This window comes from Argiope bruennichi, chromosome 2 (assembly GCF_947563725.1).
Source record: "Argiope bruennichi chromosome 2, qqArgBrue1.1, whole genome shotgun sequence".
NCBI classification, from domain to species: Eukaryota; Metazoa; Arthropoda; class Arachnida; order Araneae; family Araneidae; genus Argiope; species Argiope bruennichi.
The window spans coordinates 84270455-84284638 of NC_079152.1; the positions used below are offsets into that span (position 1 = coordinate 84270455).

A 14184-nucleotide genomic window follows, 5' to 3' on the forward strand; every position below is an offset into this window, starting at 1 on the left:
CTTAACACAGAGTAGTAATTCAAAGGAAAGCATTATTTTATTATATTATGTAAGCTATTTCAATTATTATTTCAAGCGTACTATTTCAATTCAATTGTATTTCCAAACCTGTCAAACATAAAACAATTTATCTATGAGCTATACTAACCTTTTAATAATTCTCTATTGTCCGTCTGTCTGGAAAAAAATCAAAAACGCTTTAAGCTAGACGACTGAAATTTGGTTTACGATCTTTACACCAAATTTGCAGATTTCTATTAAATGTTGCGGAAATTCTATTCAGAGGAAGTCCATCTCTCAGGCTGTTCGAATATAAGTTAACGCGATAATTATAAAACGAAGAGAACTAGATGGATAAAATTTGGTACTCAGATTTAACATTTATATTGTAGATACTTATCAAATTTTGAGCCAAATCCAACAATGGTTTGACTGGCTATCGGTCTATACTTGCGGTGTAAACGCGATAATTCAAAAATGCCGTGACTTAAATATATTAAATTTGGTATATGATTTTGTGACTACAAGTGAAGTTTTGTCTCAAATTTTCGTTTCAGTCGGTGGAAAAAAACTTGTCTAAAATTTGATTTTTGTATTCTATTAACGAATGCCAGTGATTAATCGCCAAATAACTCGCCAAGGGTGATACGATAGATTCAGTAAAAATACTAAATTCACGTCAGAAAATATTTCGTAACTATTGTACGCCATTGCCATGTAAGGTGTTCTCTGACATGACAAATTTATTAAAGAGTGTGCAAGAAAGTTTTAAGGAGACCACTCTCGCTGAATCTATAATGGTTACGTATTTCTATTTAAAATATGCTTTGAATATAATTTTGAAATTTGTTACTTTCAATTAAGATTTAACTTCATGAATATCAATGACAAAATTTTCGTTAAATTGCATTCCTTTTTAAACGTTGCTAAATTTTATTGTAATACAAGAGGGTATATAAAATTATATCTATCTTATTGCTGGAAAATTGCTTTCACATTTTAGTGCACAAATGCAATCAAAGAATTTTTATTGAATAATTTTCTGAGTTATTATATAAATTACGAAAAATATTCTGTACTGAGCATAAAACTTTAATACTGCTTTTACTATTTGTTCTTATGTTTCAACTAGAACTCTTTAGTTTCATCAAGAAAGTTTTTTTTTATATTAGTTGAAGTTTAAACATTTCGGCTTTCCCGATTAAAGGGAGACAACAGAAAATTAGGGAGATGCTTTGCACAATGAATTGAACAGCATAAAACTTTTTAAATAGAATGCGTCACATATTAAGTTTAAAAATACTTTGTTAGAGAAGCGATTAAGGGCTATAAAATATTGTGAGTTTTAGCAAACTTTAATACCAGCGAATCAGCTGGTAGCTAAAGGCGGCTGCTATTCAATATAGCTAGGATTATTTAAAGAATTTTTACTTGCATACAGCACATGTTGGGCAGAAATCTAATAATTTTTATTTTCATTAACTTTTTTCTGAAGATTCTTATGGAACTTTAAAAAGTATGTTTTTTATTTGTTTGTTTGTATTTTGATATATTTTTGAAAATTAAGAAACTTCAAATTTTTTATTTAAGGCAAAAAAGAAAGAAAAAAATGCTTCGAAAACAAACTGTCGAATTAAGAAATACATTTCCTTAGTATGCAACATCATCCATTTTATGAAAATTCTTAAAAATATGTTATTTAGTTTTCTGTTATATTTTTTTAAAAACTTACGAATTATACACATTTTTTGTTTGTGCATATAACAAATATAAGAATATGAATAATCACTGTCTCTGTGTAATTTGAATTAAATTATTTTTCATTAACGTTGAATGGAAAAGGTTTGCATCTTTATAAAGGCTCAATCATTTCTTTAAATAATAACCGAGTTATCTTTTTACGTCTAACAAGATCTTTAATTAATATCTTATGTATATTTTGTTTTCCAGTTTAAATCTGTTTTATAAATCCAATTCGTTAGTGCCACATCATAAAATATTAAATTTGAAATCAGGTATCTAATTAATTTTAATATTTCCTATGGAATTTTGATTCAATTATATATACTGTTAAGTATGTACTGATAAACTGATAAATATGTACTGATAAATATATACTGATAAAAGTATGTCTTTCCATTATGACACCATAATTATTCAGTCCTCAAGGAAGAAGCTTTATCGGTTGAGAAATTTCAAATTCTTACTTTCCTTTATCATAGGTATATAAAGAGAAAGTAATGTAATAGTTTAAAAAAAAATTGAACTGAAGATTTTGACAAGTATTCGCATTTCAGACCTCCCGAAATCCTAAAAGCATATTTTTGGAGTTATGTTTGCTTGGCTGTAAACACAATAATTTAAAAACGCTTTGAGCTATACGGATGAAATTTGGTATGTGGACTTTAGACCAAATTTCTAAATTTTTCTTAAATTTTAAACGATATCTATTAGGCTACCCGAGTACAAGTGGACATGTTAATCACAAAACGTTAAAAGCAAGATAGATAAAATTTGGCACACAGAATAAACATCTAAAATGTAGATTCATATCAAATTTGGAATTAAATCTGTCGAAAAGTTAACCACCTGCCGATCGGTACTTTCACATGCATGTAAATATAATGATTCAAAAAAGTAATGTCTTAAATAAACTGATATTAAGTATGTGATCTTGAGACTACAATTGTAATTATATGTCAAATTTTGATTTCAATCAGTCGAGGAAAAGATGCTCATAACATGTATTCGATTTTCTGGTACTTACTAATTATATGCCAGCGATTAATCGCCAAAGATTGGCTGTTTTATTCAGTAAAGGCACACAATTCACGCTAAATATAGAGATTTCATAACTGTCATTTATCTATGTTTAGCATTTAGAGTTTGTACCTGTTTTCTTCTTTATACTATGAAGCGCACAGTTCTCAAGCGTGGGACACGGAAAATAAAAATTTGAACACTCTTGGCCTTCACTGTTTTGGGAAAGGTTCATAATTTTTTAGAAATTGAAGAGAAATGAAACCTTTATTAGAGAGTATGCGAGGAAGTTTTTGAGAGCTCATTCCCGCTGGTTGAATTTGGTTTGAATTATTATCCGTTTAATTGAATTAAAACTGTAACAGTTGAAAAATGTTGTTTATGAAAATAAATTGTTTAAAAAGAGCTATAAATAATGTGAATATTTTGAATTAAATTAAGAAAGAATTTCAGCACAACCCAATTTCGGAGTTACAGTTTTTATTTATTGCACAGATAATTTGTACAAAATACAGTAGGATTTGAAATCGTGCATTATCAGTAAAAAAATGCAACGTTACATAAATAGACTCATTTATTGAGATCAATATATTCATACCTTTGCATTTCGTTTCTTTCATCTAGAGCAGTCTATGCAACACACTCATATCACCAAAACTATACAATCATATTTCCAGCAATTTTTATATATGATTGAATACTTTTACCTGCAAATTTATTGAGTTTTTTTTTTAATTTTGCCTAATTAAATAGCATTTTTAATAATTGATTTAATATTTCTATTTTGTATTGAATGAACTGGTAGACACGATGCATTTCATTTCTAAAATAATTTAATCAACACAGTTTTATAGCCAGATAACAAATTTAAAGAAGTTAAGCGTTGTTCATTTTTGTTAAATGTTTAATCTTTATCAATTAAAAAAAGAAAAATAAAGTGACATAAAGATACAGAACATACAAGACACGAACTAAAATGCGTTTATAGTTTTGGTGATTTTTAAGCCTGCATATAGCCATATTGTTTCTTTAAGAAATATATAAAATATTCATAAAAGCATTATATGGATAAAATATAAACTACACATATACCCTTAATTCCTAAACCCAACTTTCGTTTTCTTTTAAAAGTTCTGTACGGAGAAAAACTTGAAAATCTATTCTAACTTTGCCTTTTAGAGCATATATTTCAGGCGTTACAATAACGTGTGAGTACAATAAGCATATAAATGATACATTCTTTTATACATTATTTACAAAAAAGAAAATCATAAAAATGTTTGCAAATGATAAAATAGCACATTTTGAAATACAAATACAAAAATAATCCTTTTCAATAGTCAAATGATACATACATTCTACCTATGCTGATTAAAAAAATAGAATACATTTCAGTTCTTTCTACTAAAAATAATACTAATTCAAATATTTTACCGTATGTATGCAAAAATTAGCAATGCATAGAAACAATATATATGTAAAATATCAATATTCAGATACATTTAATATAGAATCGATACATACAAAACAATATTAGTGCAATCGAAATCACTTTTATTTTCTATTTTTAAAATAAAAATGATTTCATTACAAAATGTACAGCAAACATTTTAAGCCTTTTTTTTCCTCACAGTTAAGAAGTATACAAGTTGTTAACTCTATTTAAATACATATTAGTATAAATTATAATTTCATCACGCGAATTTTTGATAGTCGTACAGTATCACCTCGGAATATGGTGATAATTGTTTAATATAGGAAAAGATCCGTTAAACCTTCCGATATTTTAATGAATTCTGATAAATTTTCAAATTTATTGTAGAAATATAAAAAAGCATTAATGCGTAGAGATTATGTTAAAACACAAATCCTACTTTTGCTAATCTAATGAATTATTTCTAAATAAAATTAAAACTGCCTCATTGCTTCTGAAAATAGTTCGTTTTATTTTAAAGAGAAAAAAACTGATATATGATTTATTTGCCTATTTACGTTGCTTTGCACATGCGTACACGTTAATTGAAGAAATTGGCGACAATTTCCTACCAATTTAGGATAAACTATACAGTTATAATTTAATAATTAAATATTTTTAAATAATGAATCACATTTTTAACATTTTTTTTCAAAACAACTTTTGATTTCTTGCCTAAAATATCCTCTACGCATTAGTATATTATTTTTTTAAGTTTGTGAGAATTACAAGAGGAAAGCTATCAGGATCTCTAACATTTTTCTTTAAAAAAATGAATACTCAACTATATAAATTCAGTTTCTTAAATTGAATCAATTTAAGCAGCAACTAGCAAAATATTTTATATGCAAAATTTGCTGGATCATTTATCTTTTTCAAATTTTGCATCACTTTATCATCATTCTGCAGTCAATACCTTCAGGGATACCTTACCAGTACAAATCAATTACTGTTCAGTCCGTTCTGTTGAGATTGTCAACAATCTTTTGTAAAAATTAAGACGAGTAAATCATGACTTAGGGTCTGAGATTGGAAAATTCCAGTTTTTTGACTAACTTCGGTGGAAGAGACTGTTGCCAGCAACTGTCGAAATTCGATACATAAAATGGAATTTATTATAACTAAACAAATTCAAGAGCCGGAACAATGAATGAAAGTAAAGAAAAAAAAACTTAAGAAGAACGTAACTATATGCACGTTATTAAAATTCATTGGTGTTCTATATTATTAAAAGTTTAGTACTATAAGTTCGAAAGATTAATGAACTTCAGTAATTAGATATTAAAAACGAAAAGAAAAAAAGAAGCATAATACAGCGCCGATAATTCGTTTTTATTGACTTATCAAGATTTTAAATTTTATAGCTGATATAATATTTAAATCGCAATAAATTCAAGATAAAAATATTAATTTTATTTTACAGTTTTTATTTACATGAATATATATATATTTGGTTTTGCAATAAGCTTATTATTTTAAAGCAATAATTATAAAATATCTGTGTTACATTTTAAAAAATTAATAACATCTAAAAAAAAGAAAATAATTTATAAAGGAAATTAGGTTTACTATTTCTCATTTTTTACTGAAAGATTTAGATATAAATATTATAATAAACTGCAGTCCTTTCTAGAAATTTCTGAATTAGTTTTACAATCATCTATGAGCTTGTCAAGAACATTTGAGTAGATATTTTACGAATCATCGACGCTGCATTATGATTAATTAGGAATTTTTTAAAGAAATTTTTTTCGAAAGACATTTTTATGGTTGTTGGAAATTTAAAATACGATTGAAACTATCCCTAAATTAATCTATAAGTACTTGTGATAATACTTGCAGTTAATTTAGATTTGTACAAATTACAAATATTAATATTCTAACCTAAATTTGAAAGTGATATTCATATCCACACGTTATTTCCAATATGATATTTTTTATATATAGACCACCATTAAAAAAATGTTAAGAAAAGGATAAGGCTGCACACATTTTAAGCAGTGCAGCTTCAATAATTTAATAAGTTGACCTATTTCAAAGTCCGGCCCAACGGAGACGATTTTATGCATCAAATATTGGTGGGATGAAGAACCATCAGCCTGAGGAAGAAAAGAGCTCTTCACTCAGGCCATGTTGATGGCAATGTCCAACCGCCTGAAGACCAGACGGATTTCTTCTCTTGGTACGACAATCCCCGGAATGCCGTACATGTCTGGTTCTGCGAAACCCTGCGGTAGAGAGATCTCGAAGTTCTGGAGCAGAGTGGACAGGCCGAGGAACAAAGTTGCTTTGACAAGCCCGTCCCCGAGGCAAGTCCTCTTGCCCATTCCGAATGGGATGAAGTGGTCGGGTTTGAACACGTTCCCTTGGCTGTTTACGAACCTGAAACGTGAGATATAGACAGATTTTAGAGAAGGTGGAAAAGAGAGAATGCAAATGAGGACGCGATAATAAGCTACGGAATATTCAGGTGTCATAATTAAGCAGCATCGACTAATTGCTTTAGCCCTTTGAGCGAACGAGCATCCGAGTTATTTTGTTTGGACACGTTGACGCCGGGGGTGGTTCGCACGTCCAAGTGGACTATCGGTTTTGAAAGCGTGTAAGGTTTTACGGAGATAGGGATTTCAATGTGTCTACAGATTAAATCCTTGATTTCATCAAATCGTAAAACAAGGATAGAATTTTTCGTTTTAGATTAACTGATTTTTTGTAGCCTTAAAATGTGTCGGGAAGGTTACAAATACTCTGAATGAGCACTTTAATATATATATATGTGTGATAATATATATATATATATATAATCCCTTACAAAACATTTAATGATAACAATTATTTACCATAATTCTTCCTAGTGATTTAGCATTTGTAACTGAATATTAATGACTAGTCTTGTAGTGTTGTAGTTATTTCCAATAATATTTATTTGACTTTTTTGTTATATCATTTAAAAAAAATGATTTCATTTTAATTGTTGTTGTTGTTATTATTAAAATTTTTTTTGTTATTATTAAAAACATCTCAAATAATTGTTTTTATAATCCAGATTATAATTTTTATGGATTCCTTACTTTTAGAAAGCAAGGGAGTGTGATCTTATTTTTTTGAGTATTTCTAGTAGTTATAAAAAGTCTAAGGTAACAAGTGTGCTGTTGAACTCACCTCATTGGATTGAATTTTCGTGGTTCATGCCAAAGTTGAGGGTCCATGTTGATGTCGTTGGTATTAAACATAACCATTGTATCTTTTTGAACTTCGTAACCTGAAAGTAAAGCAATTTATTAAATATTATGAAGCACAAATAATTTTGAATGACCTTATTTCGGACAGGATACTGATATCTGGTTTATAATACACATTTAGCACTATTTAGAGTAAAATATAGAAATGAAAAGATAAACTTACCGCTGATTGAAGTATCAGTTGTTGCAACATGTGGTATGATAGGGGATGAGACAACTCTCAAAAGTTCAAAGGTTGTTGCTTCGGTATAAGGCATTTGTTTTCGATCTTCCATTGTGGGAGCTCTCATTCCGCAAGTTACCCTGGCAACTTCCTCTCGGATGTTCTTGCATACTTCAGGATTGGCTGCCAGAAGATAAAGTCCCCACAGCCACAGATTGCCCAGAACGGAATGGCCTCCAATCAGATCTTCGATGATAACTTCTACGTCTTCTTTTGTTAAGGGGGACTTTCCTTCAGCTTCATTCTCCTTCAAGTAATTTGTGTAAATATCGATCAGATCTGGTGAATCGGGATTGCTGGTATGTTCTCTAAGAACAGCTTCTGTGACCTTGGAGACTTCCTTGGCTTGTTCTTTCAGTACCCGCAATTTGCGCTCAGTGAAAAGTTTCATCCAAGGCATAAAATCGATGGCATACCCTTGGAAAAGCTCGCGGAAAACTGCATCATAAATTTGGACGGTCTTCAGGAAAGTGGAGTCGGTTTCGGAGAATCGTTTGCTGCAAATGTATTGGTAGAAAATGTTGGCTGTGGTGATATTCAGGAAGAGTCGTGATTCTACTGAGTGGTTCTGAACTTTGGACAATCTGGTAACTAATTCTTGTAATTCAAACATGATGATGTCATTCATTCGTTTACCATCAGACAAAGCTATTTTTGGATGCATGAATGGATAGGCCATGTCTCTGCGTACTTTTTGTTTGTCTGACCAATCACAAAGTGCAATAGCTGCAAAATAAATAAAAAAATTGAGATTTAAAAGTTGCACTCGTTTATATTAAAATCAATATACATCTATTTATTGAAACATATTTCTTTGTCATCGATTATGCCCCTGCCTCGTCCTTCCTTTGTTCAAATGTACGCTTCCATCGCGAATAATATAATTATTACCGAATTAAAATTTACAATGTGAAAAAAAAATGTAGAATGTGAAAATATCCTTTGATTACCCTTTTGATTATGAAAGACACTCAAATCATTATTTTCATTTTACACATGTGAAAATTGACTTCTTTTTTACATCTATTAGCAAAACAAGTTTTATGTTAAACTGCAGTACGCACTTATTTTATCTCACTTTTAAAAGCTAAGTGCTTTAAAATATGCTCCAGCCTTTTCTTCTGAAATTTTTTTTAAAAATCGGCTACGGATAGTTTTAACAGACATTACAATTTATTTAGAAAATAGGTGTCATTAAAAATGGAGAATTAAATATTCATAATAACTTAAACTAATTTAATAACATATGAATACTTCAAAAAATGCGGAGTTTAAGTAGATTTTTTTTTTGCCATTTACAATTTTACTTGTTAAAAAATAAAAGGGATTATAATTGTAAGTATTACTTATACACAAAAATGTAGAATTCAGTTTGAATAACATTTGACAAAAAAAATAATAAAATATAAGCATTACTTTTTACATGTAATAATATAAATTACTTTAAAATGTGTGTTGTGTTTAATTTGAGGAATATTATATAATCACAGTGTTATCAGTGTTTTTATGCTGATAATATGAACATGTTTTTTTTTTTTTTTTAAAGAAAGTTATTTCATAATTTTTAGTTTAGAGAATTCATCATTCATGAATACTTACATAGATTCCTGTCTCCCCGAAAAATAGCATGAAACCTCAGAAAATCTGGGCGGTTGGCGAAATCATTGCTTTTGACGTATAGGACTTCTTTGATCAAAGATATGTTGCTGACGACAACGCATCGTCGACTTCCTAGTGTCACGCCATAAATATCGCCATATTGCTTTCGCAAAGCCGAGAAGGCATCCCAATGATTTTTATAGCGTCCGACAATATGAGAAGAACCTGTTTAAAGAATGAAATAAAAATTTTCAGTTGAGAACAACAAAAAGCGCAAATTCAATGCTACTTCCCAAGTAGCACTGAATGTTGCTAAATGCTGCACAATATTTTGCGATATTATATTATTCAATATTCAAGAATGTTCTAAAACATTGCAAATATTGTTTCATATCACACAATATTGCACAATATATGTATGCTACTAGGATTGCAAAAGCTCAAAATTTCTACACCTAAGTATTATTTGAATGAGTAGAAAGTAAATTTCGAATTTAAAAATATTTTTCTAAATATTCTATTTTTCCTATTTTTTAAATGATTCATTTAAAAGCAAATTAACTTTTCAAAAATGCATTAAACCGAATATTTTTTTTGTATTTTTTTGCAAAATTATTTATTTTATTAATATTTATATTTTACTATAATTAGTTATAAATATAAGTCTTTATGATTATTTTTTATGTTCTTATATTTTTTTAAAAAAAGTTAAGATTCAAATTTATTTTTCCAGTGGAACAACCATAGACTAACAAGAGTGGGATAAATATAAAATAAATTTTAAATAATAAAGGAAATTTAGATGGATTTTTTTTAGAAAATAAAGTACGGTGGCTGTTACATTTAGTAAAAAAAATTCTTAAATACTGTATCAAATTTATGATTTAAAACCATATAAATACGTTCATTTCGAAAAAAAAATAGTAAAATACTTTTCTTAAATAATAATTTCAACAGTATATAAGCAAATAAAATAAATTCGAGATATTTAAATATGTTTATTCATTATAATTAGAACATTTTAAACTTAAGAACACGGAATAGAAATGAAGACCTGAAGTCCCGAAGGCGCATGATTTCATATGAAAACATTTTTGTGAGTTTTTATGGATTTACCCTTTTAACAAATACAGAAAAGCAGACACTGTAACTTACCCATGACTGGTAACCCTATGGGGCCGGGTAGCGTCTTCAAGGTTTGCTTCTTTCTTGATCGGAGATGGACGAACATTAAGACGCATGCAAATGCGACCAATACGCCGCCCAAAATCAAAGTCAGGGGAGACACAGAGATAAAGCTCATCTTTTTCGAATCGCAGACAATCTAGGCTGTGAAAAACAATGATTGTTAGGAGAAAAATGAAATGATTTTAAAAGTTTTTTTTTTTAAATAAAAAAAAGGTTTCTTAAGCTTTGCTAATTTGCAGAATAAATAGAAAAACAGAACGAATGAAGTAATAAAGACATAATTATTAAAAATTTAAAGAAATAATGGAAAGTTTATTAAAAAATAAATATTTAATTAAAAATTAGCTGAATGCTCTCTAAAATTAATTAATTTTTAATGAAATGAGCATTCTTGAAATAAACAACTCTTCATTCAGTATCATTTTATTTAGGTATTAATGACCATACAACAATTAAAAATTAATTTATTACTTATTAATAATCACATGATTAAGAGGGAATAATTTGAGACTTTTTTTACCTGTATTATGACTATAGAAGGTAATAACAATAAATAAAACTAAATTCCCGCTTTAATAGTTGCAAGAAAAGCGCGACTAAGTATTCTTGGGCACAAAACGGAAGAGTTGCGCATTGAACAAGAAATCCCCGTATAATGATGTGATTGAGCTCAATGAAGTGGCTTTCTATCCCTGATGTCCCAGTTTAAAGAAATACGATTTCCAGATGTGGTAGAACAACTTTGAGAAAGGAGGGCATTTAAATTCGGGGACAGAATTTGGAAATAATAATAAAAACTATTTTTAGTTGCACCATTATGTTTTATTCAAGAACTTGTGAAGTCCTTGAAAATAAAAATACTGGATCGGTAAGTGTCTGAATTAATTCTATATTATAAATATATGTTACTATATTATTAAATATAAAATAGCATCAAAGATTCTATTCGTGTGATGTCAGAATCACATGATATGTGTAAATGCGCACATCTGTAATTAACTGCACGTTGTCTTACAATGCTTATGACGTGCATTCGGTTTGCTCTTGTAAGCTGTGTAATATTTATCAGCATTTAAATAACTTTTTTAAATCAGTATGTAACTTTCTAACATGAATGGATTTTACAAAGAAAATTTGCTTATTAGTTAAACAAATAATCAAAGTATCGCCGAAGAGTTTATGAAATTGGAAACAATTGGATTTTGAATGTTTCTTTAATTTTGTTTGCAGTTGCAATTTTTTTATTCCTTTAACGAACCAAAAGTTTAATTAAGGTGAAAACAAAGCATAAATGGCCAAATCAGAATTACAGTTTAGTTAAATATTGATACTATAATGATATTAACTGCAAGTTGAACTACATTAATTTAATAAATAAATTATTGTAGTAATAAATAAATAAATTCACGTAGTAATTTTGATATAAAATTAGTGATCCAAATATCATTTAAAAATTAACATCAATCAATATTTAAAACTTTAAGCAACAGTACAAACATTGCCTTTTGAATATTATTATAATTTTTTTTATCACAAACCTAAAAAATTATTTTTGTTAAAAAGCGAAAAAATAACAAGTAGAATTAGAGAAAAATTTCATTGAATATTTAAGTAAAATAGAGTAATAAATTGAATTTTTGAAGCAAACCGCAGCTTAGGAGGTAAAGAACTACGCGCATCTATTTTAATAGCCCCACTAATTACACATACGATTGTAATAAATTATGCACCCATTTTCAAAACCGTATTTTGACACGAGCCGAAAATGCCCCGTTACATCTATCTTTTCCTTGAAGTTAAACTTCGCGAGGTAAAGCCGTTGGAAGGAAGCAAGTTAGTTTTTCACGTAAACATAATTGAGCAGGTATAATTCGTCGAACTTTCTGTCCAATGTTTAGATTACATTATTGATTGAACCCTTTTATGGATAATAAAAACTGCAAATAATATTAAAAATAAAGTGAATATTGTATTATGATTGAGTCAAAGTATTGCTGAGACAAAGAAGGAATATTTTTTTTCTTATTAACATGTTTGAACACCAATATTTTGAAAAAAGAGAAATAGAGAAGATAAATCGTTTACATTTATGCATTTTGTTATTATTTAAGACCAGTAAACTAATAATCATTATATGATTATGAATCATGGATAATAAAAATTTTATTTTACCATAAACTATAATTTATTTATTAACTTCAAGATTTTCTTAAATTTTTTCTTTATATAAGTGGAACTACAATTCCTTTTTATACAATTTTCACTTAGTTTTGTTTTATGAATTTTCTTAGACATTTTGTATTACTATTACATTATATATGTAATTATTATTACATTGTTTAAAATGTATTTATAACTGGCTGTATTTTAAAACAAATACATTTTAAGTATAAAAATAATAAATTAATAAATATATAAATTAAAGTCACAATGAAATACAGAATTATTATTTCAAAATAATAAAAAGAGTTCTTTTTGATCAATTTGGAATCAAATCTAAATTTAATTTATTCTGAAACTGATGAAAAGAACTATATACACATAAATAATAAGATATGTTTTCTAAAAAAACTGTAAAGTGCTATTAAGAGATTATAAAAATCTACACATTTTAAGAATCAACTGTTCTTAAAATATGTAGATTTTTTAGAAAAAAAAATTATTCATCAAAAAATACTTTTAGATTTGTTTTATAAAGTAGTATTTGAAAAATTTCGAAACAAAATAGAAAAATAGTCTACAAAAAATTTTGAAGTACAATAAAAGAAATACATTCTCTTATTAAAGAATTTGAGATACAAAAGATAAATTTTTAAACAAGTATTTGTTATGTTCAAAGTGACAAGTGGATTTGTCACAATTTCTAAAATGATATAATTTAAATTATTTATCTTAACATTTTTACATCAAAAAGACATTCGATTGTGATAATTCGTTCAAGAAAATCTTGTATTTAAGTTTTTGTTAAATAAATAAGGCAACAAATATAATGAATTATAAGAATCTTTTAACAAAACATTTTAAGGCAATACAGAAGAAAATGTCCAAAGGTACTATAAAAATAATCTGCATCTATATTAATGATTTTTCTCCTTAATATCAAACTTTCACATTATTAAAAAGAATTTGCTATTCCTTAAAGTACAGAACTGTTGTTATTTAAATAATAAAATTCTTAAAAATTAAAAACATATCTCTTTTAAAATAATTATATTTATTTTATTTTTAAATCTTTCTTCGAAATGCATTTTTTACTAGAATTTCCTTTTTAAAATAATTGTTGAATTATGATTTTATTAGAAAAAAAATAAGGATTAATTAAAACTTATTAGTAGGCTATACTTATAGTTATTTTGGTTCCGCAACGTAAAAGCTCAGAATAGCATACCTTTATCCTAAGAGTATAGAAACACGCTGGATATCAGAGTTTTTTCCACCTCAAGCTGTGCTCCCCTAAAGGCTTCTGAAGCTCACCTTCTCCAACCTGCTGGCTTCCCACAGCTTTATATACCGGATTAACGCATCTCTGATTGGAGGATAGGAAAATCCTTCGAGAAAAAAAACCCTCAGTTGTAAAGCAAGTGCTTTTCTCTCGCGTCATTGGTAGAAGGGGTGGACTTTCAATCACTGCTTTTATTTTGATTGCTGCAGCTTGGAAGAGAGGAGTGACTAAAGGAAAAAAGGTGCAATGCAAGTTT

At 28.0% G+C, this 14184-nt stretch overlaps 1 protein-coding gene across 1 annotated transcript; it reads right to left on the reverse strand.

Annotated features, from left to right (window-relative positions):
* Window positions 1-3223: 3223 nt before the first annotated feature.
* LOC129954523 (cytochrome P450 307a1-like) lies at window positions 3224-13981 on the reverse strand. The gene is made up of 6 exons (XM_056068148.1): window positions 13875-13981; window positions 10454-10627; window positions 9299-9523; window positions 7640-8425; window positions 7397-7496; window positions 3224-6616 (listed from the first exon to the last, which is right to left on the reverse strand). The coding sequence occupies exons 2-6, from the start codon at window positions 10599-10601 to the stop codon at window positions 6358-6360; spliced, it is 1518 nt and encodes a 505-aa protein (XP_055924123.1). The 5' UTR covers window positions 10602-10627; window positions 13875-13981; the 3' UTR covers window positions 3224-6357.
* Window positions 13982-14184: the final 203 nt, after the last annotated feature.